At 39.4% G+C, this 5,615-nt stretch overlaps 1 protein-coding gene across 1 annotated transcript; it reads left to right on the forward strand.

Annotated features, from left to right (window-relative positions):
- Window positions 1-713: 713 nt before the first annotated feature.
- On the forward strand, window positions 714-3,216 carry LOC124646100 (MFS-type transporter clz9-like). Its single transcript, XM_047186146.1, has 2 exons — window positions 714-875; window positions 1,116-3,216. Exon 2 carries the CDS (start codon window positions 1,120-1,122, stop codon window positions 2,959-2,961), a length of 1,842 nt encoding a protein of 613 aa, XP_047042102.1. The 5' UTR covers window positions 714-875; window positions 1,116-1,119; the 3' UTR covers window positions 2,962-3,216.
- Window positions 3,217-5,615: the final 2,399 nt, after the last annotated feature.

Below are 5,615 nucleotides of genomic sequence, written 5' to 3' on the forward strand. Positions count from 1 at the left end.
TATTCTTTATTTTATTATTGACATTTTCTCAAACATATTACAGTGTTAATTAACTTGTGTTTACAATTTGTATACCTACTTAAATAATGTTTCAGTTGCCTATACAAGTAATTAACGTTTGGGAGGTACTTTTAATATCACAAACGCTTTAAATTACTTCTACAATATGATGTAAAAAGTATTCATATTCTGGGTACTAGCAAAGTAATTACCGAGCTATACACACTAAACAAAGAATTTTATTTCAAAACAATTTGCACAGTGTTCCACAAACCGAGACAAATACTCGTACTTTTTTAGTAATTCTATTGTTTTATTTGAAGTAAATACCATAAAACAGCTATATTGAATTTCGTATAAACCACGACAATGGTACATCTATTTGAATTATGAGCGAACAGAGAACGTAACTGTGATTTCACAAGTTTTTCGTTTTGCACGAGTGGTACAATAACAAAGGTAAGCATACAAAACTGAATAATTTTCATTTTCCTCGCGACAGATATGTAAATGTGGGAGCAAAGAATTCGCTTTAAATAAATTGAGGGTAGGAGAATGCTGGTGAGGTCGCCATGTTTTTCCTGCTTTAAGTGAATATTATCATGTACCGTAAAATGAGGCTACTTTGCTCCATGAAGGTAAATATGCTCCAAATTTAAAAAAAGATTATTTCGATTAAATCTCCGGAGATGTTTAAAAATTTTTGAACGCGTCCGATATATGTTTTATAAGATTGGCAACACTGAATAAGCACTTCCGGTTTTTGACATTTCTTTTCTTCGTTAGCAGCCATTAACAACAGACGAGCGATTCTTAAAAAAAAAAAATAGTCTGCAAAATCCACCTTCATCGACGAATATACTCAGATATTTGAGGTAAGGAGAGTTTAATGTAAGTAGGTATGTAATTAGCTAACAATTTCAACTAATATTTAGAAAATATGTGCATTAATTTGGATTTCTAACCTCTTTTACTTTCTTGTGCCTACTTTGCGCCATGTTTGGGGATATTTTGCTCCTGGAGCAAAGTTACAATTGAAATTGCGTTTGAATACTTGCTAATAGTAACTGTCACATAGCTCATACTAAATTCAAATAGTTTTTTTTTTTTTATAGGAAAATGCCTCGGAATTATGTAAGGAAAATGCCTAAAAGAAATTATAAAAATTATTCACAAGAGGCTCTTCGAGATTGTCTAGCAGCAATAGAAAATAAAGAATTAACGCAAAGGAAGGCTAGTGAAATATATAGGATTCCACGAAGGACTATTATAAACCAAATTAGGCTCTTACGACGCAACGAAACACCAAGGCCGCCTGGAGCACCTACAACATTCACGGAGGAAGAAGAAAAAATTTTCGTATCGTGCATACAAAAATTGAGCGAGCATGGTTTTCCTCTTACAAGTTTCGATTTGCGTATTGTAATACAATCTTATCTGGACAAGATTGGGAGAAGAGTTCCCAAGTTTAAAAACAACTGCCCAGGCTTGGAATGGGTGTCGAGTTTTTTGAAAAGAAATGCTGAATTGTCACAGCGCCTCGCTGCTAATATAAAGCGCAGTAGAGCTGGCACTGATCGGGAAACTCTTTCAGATTATATTCAAAATTTAGCAGAGGTGTTAAAAGATGTTCCACCAGAAAATATTTGGAATTACGATGAGACGAATTTATGTGATGACCCTGGGCAAAAAAAGATTTTGACGAGAAGAGGCACCAAATACCCCGAAATTATAAGAGATACATCCAAAAGTTCTACATCGATCATGTTTGCTGGAAGTGCTGAAGGAGAATTACTTCCGCCATACGTCGTCTATAAATCTAAGCAGCTATGGAATACTTGGACAGAAAATGGGCCGAAAAATACTCGCTACAATTGTAGTCCTTCCGGATGGTTCGACATGAACATATTCAATGACTGGTTTTTCGCACTTGTACTGCCAAAGCTCAAAAAACAGGAAGGCCCTAAAGTCCTCATAGGCGACAATCTATCGTCACATATTTCGGTAGATGTTCTTAAAGCTTGCAAAGAAAATAACATACGGTTCGTGTGTCTTCCTCCGAACAGCACCCACTTGACGCAACCACTCGATGTCGCCTTCTTTCATCCAATGAAAGTTGCATGGCGGAAAATTCTAACGACATGGAAGCAGTGCGAACAAGGCATACGGGAAAAAACTGTTCAAAAGAGCAGTTTTCCAGTCTTACTTAAAAAACTTCTTGCGGATTTAGAAGAAAATAGAAAAGAAAACTTAAAATCCGGTTTCAGGAAATGTGGGATTTATCCGACCAATGCAAATGCCTTATTAGAGAGATTGCCTAAACCTGTTGATAAGACTGCGGCAGAAAATTCTTTTTTGGAAACACTTCAAGCCAAGAGAGTGGAATGGACTGGAGGCGTTAACCCGAAAAGACGACGAACGAAACTCAACATAGTTCCGGGAAGAAGTGTCACGGAGCTGATAGACAGTTCACTGGCGGACAAAGAAAACGAGGAGCCATGTCTTGAAATGGAAGCCCAGGCCTCGACTTCAGAACCTCGTCGTACAAGAATTCATAGCGACAGTACATATGCCGAGAGTGAAATATCTCTTCATGACTCTTCAAACGATGAAACAATGAATGATATGCTGGAGACAATGTCAGAAGAAGAGACAACCGTAGACAATGCCAGGGAAAGTTCTAAAACAAAAAAATTTAAACCACTCATAAAGGCCGAAGGAGAATATGTAGCTTTCACATACGAAGGGGAAGTCTTCCCAGGCATCATCACGAAAATCAATGATAAAGGACCGTACATATCCTCAATGAAAAGGTCTCTCAAATATTGGAAATGGCCAAAACCAAAGGATGAGATCCAATACACTTGGAATGAAGTTCTTGGATGTATATCTGCACCGAAGAAAATTGGTCGACGTGAATTTTATACTGTTCCTGATCTCGATCAAATTTGGGGGACCTAAGATCTCAATAATTATTAAAAATATGATTGTTCATCCTCATAAGTTTTTTTAGAAGGTATTTTTAGTTCTTTTTTTTCACGTTTCTAATGTCTAGCGTTAGAAATTCTTATTTTTATGTTATTTCTAAAAGTTTACATGTTTCTAGAGATTTATGTAGCCTTTGGTGGTTTTGATAGTTTATTAGACTTAAGAGAAAATGATTCTAAGACTGATTTATCTGAAAGTACAAATAAAAAATGTTCCTTATGTTGTTTATTTTGAGTTTTATTTCATTCAAACTACATCAGTATGACGAGAAAGACTCAAAAGTTGATGCATCGCTATTTATTTTTGGAGCAATTTAACAGCTGAGGCTGTTAACTTTGTCCCTGTTTCTTAAATGTGCCTGTTTTAGTACAAGTTAAATGTAGGAGCAATGTTTCCGAAAGGGTGGGTAACATTGCTCCACTTTTAAATAAAAAAAAATAAAATAAATAAATTAAATAATTATGTTTGTCATTTTAAATATTGGATCCAGAAGGATCAATGAGTCATGTAAAATTTTCTGAAAAGCCGTATCAAAGAGGTATTTTGCGTGAGTAACACATATTAAATTTTGGAGCAAAAACCGGAGCAAAGTAACCTCATTTTACGGTACCTATAGCGTGACTTAAAAAATGACATAATAACAGCTATCGTACTACTCTTATCAGTCAGTCAAAAACCAGATTGATCTCCTAAAGCTACCAAACAGTCCTATGTTAGTCTCCATTTTTCACATAATAGGCAGACTTATTCGTACAAAAAAAAAACATTGTGAAACATTATGTTCCCAGCCAAGTTGTACCAACTTTCAAGGAACAAACAATTAATTGATTCTCAATTACAAAATCAAAGCGATACAAAACGCCAACACAGCAATAAAGAACAGTTTACTTAGTTTAATAAAAATCGAAGAGCTCAGTTCAGCAAAACAATTACAAGCGCTTGTTAAAATGAGAAAGGTTGGAAGTTGGTCCCGCTCCCCGAGATTAACGACGACTTAAGATACAATATGCTGTAGTGCCTTCAATCTTTCAGAAGAAAAATAACTTTAAATAGGTAAGTATAATTATTTAAATTAGTTTTTCTGTACAGTGTTTTTGTAATTACCTACTGTCCCAAAACTGAATAAACACCCAATATTTGCTGTGACTATCCCAGTATTTAACCCGAACGTTTAATTTCAGTCCCATACGTGTTCCCTACAAGCATGTCTAGTAACTACCCAGTTAGGCAGGCAGTTCACAAATTAAATCCGAAGTCTGACCCGTGTTCCGACCCTACCATTCTGTACAATACGGTTTGTTACTCCAAACTTTATTCCCGGCAAGAACTACGGACCTCGGCGAAATAACAACGTTGTATCAATAATTACTCAATCAACTCAACTCTCAACTGTGAGTATTTTTCTTCAAAAATCACAAGTGGAAAGTTACTGTTATTGATATTGAAATTTCTGAAGTTCAGTGAAGTAGACGGTAAATAATAAATACTTAAATAAAATCTAGGTCGGGGTACTTTTCGAATTGCTTATATTCGAAATTGTTTTGAATCTGGTTGGTGTTTCGTTAGGTAAGTAAGTAGGTACCTATCTAGTAAGGTACCTTCGTACTGCAGAGCATCAATAGGATTTGCCTATTGGGATAGGTACCTAACCATTAAAAGCAGCAATACCTAAGATTCTTACGTATACCTATATTGAAACAGATCACAATAACAAGTATTGTTGGAGAACATAATTACGTATGACTCTATATTCCAGAAAAAAACTACCTAGGTACCTTTTTTTTTCCGACGTCAAAAATCATCAAATGACCCCTCCCGCTGTGGGTTAGCAGCGGTGAGGGAGTGTCAGACTCTTACTGACTAAAAACCTTCGTGTTCCGTCATGGGCCTTTTATCTACCAGGATCGCGGTATCTCTTTCGAACAACCCGCAGCCCCGGCAGGCCTTGGCCCTGCCCTGGGCCCCGCTGGGGTTGCTGACATCTCTTTGAGGAGCGCGTGGAACAACGCGCGCCGTCGACATGGGTCTGTCGTCTAAGTAGACAGAGGGACAATGAGCCACCCGAACTCACCGCCCACAGACCCACGCCTACGGTGGCCGGGAGTCATCACGCGACACCCGGCGCCCATGGTGTCTACCTGGTCCAGCGCGGCGGCCGGGATGAGAGGTGCGAACTCTCTGGCGTTCCGCCTCCTCCCTCTCGAGCATGACCGCTTCGCAGGAGGCGACGGCAACCCATTCCCTCTCGCCCCGGCCATGGCCTGAACCAGGGCCGGACGCGAGGGGTCGCCGCCGCCCAAAGCATCGACGAGGACCCGGCGGTGCCCTTCCCATGCGGGGCACACCTGGACTGTGTGGTCCACCCTGTCCTCGGGGCTGTCCGCACAATGGTGACACCCGGGCGCCTCCTCACGACCGATTCGGTGCAGGTACCTCCCGAAACAACCGTGTCCGGTGAGGACCTGCGTCATGCGGTACGTGAGGGCGCCGTGACTCCTCCCGAGCCACTCCTCAAAGAGGGGACTTACCGCCACGATGGTGGCGTGCCCTACCTAGGTACCTACAAGGAATCCAATTTATAACACGGTAGGTAGGTATATACCCAAGTTATATAGAGAAAGGCTGTA

This window comes from Helicoverpa zea, chromosome 3, assembly GCF_022581195.2.
Source record: "Helicoverpa zea isolate HzStark_Cry1AcR chromosome 3, ilHelZeax1.1, whole genome shotgun sequence".
Taxonomy (NCBI): domain Eukaryota; kingdom Metazoa; phylum Arthropoda; class Insecta; order Lepidoptera; family Noctuidae; genus Helicoverpa; species Helicoverpa zea.

Bases quoted from the DNA above. Each gene is read 5' to 3' on its own strand.
- LOC124646100 (XM_047186146.1), top strand. From the start codon at position 1,120: ATGCCTCGGAATTATGTAAGGAAAATGCCTAAAAGAAATTATAAAAAT.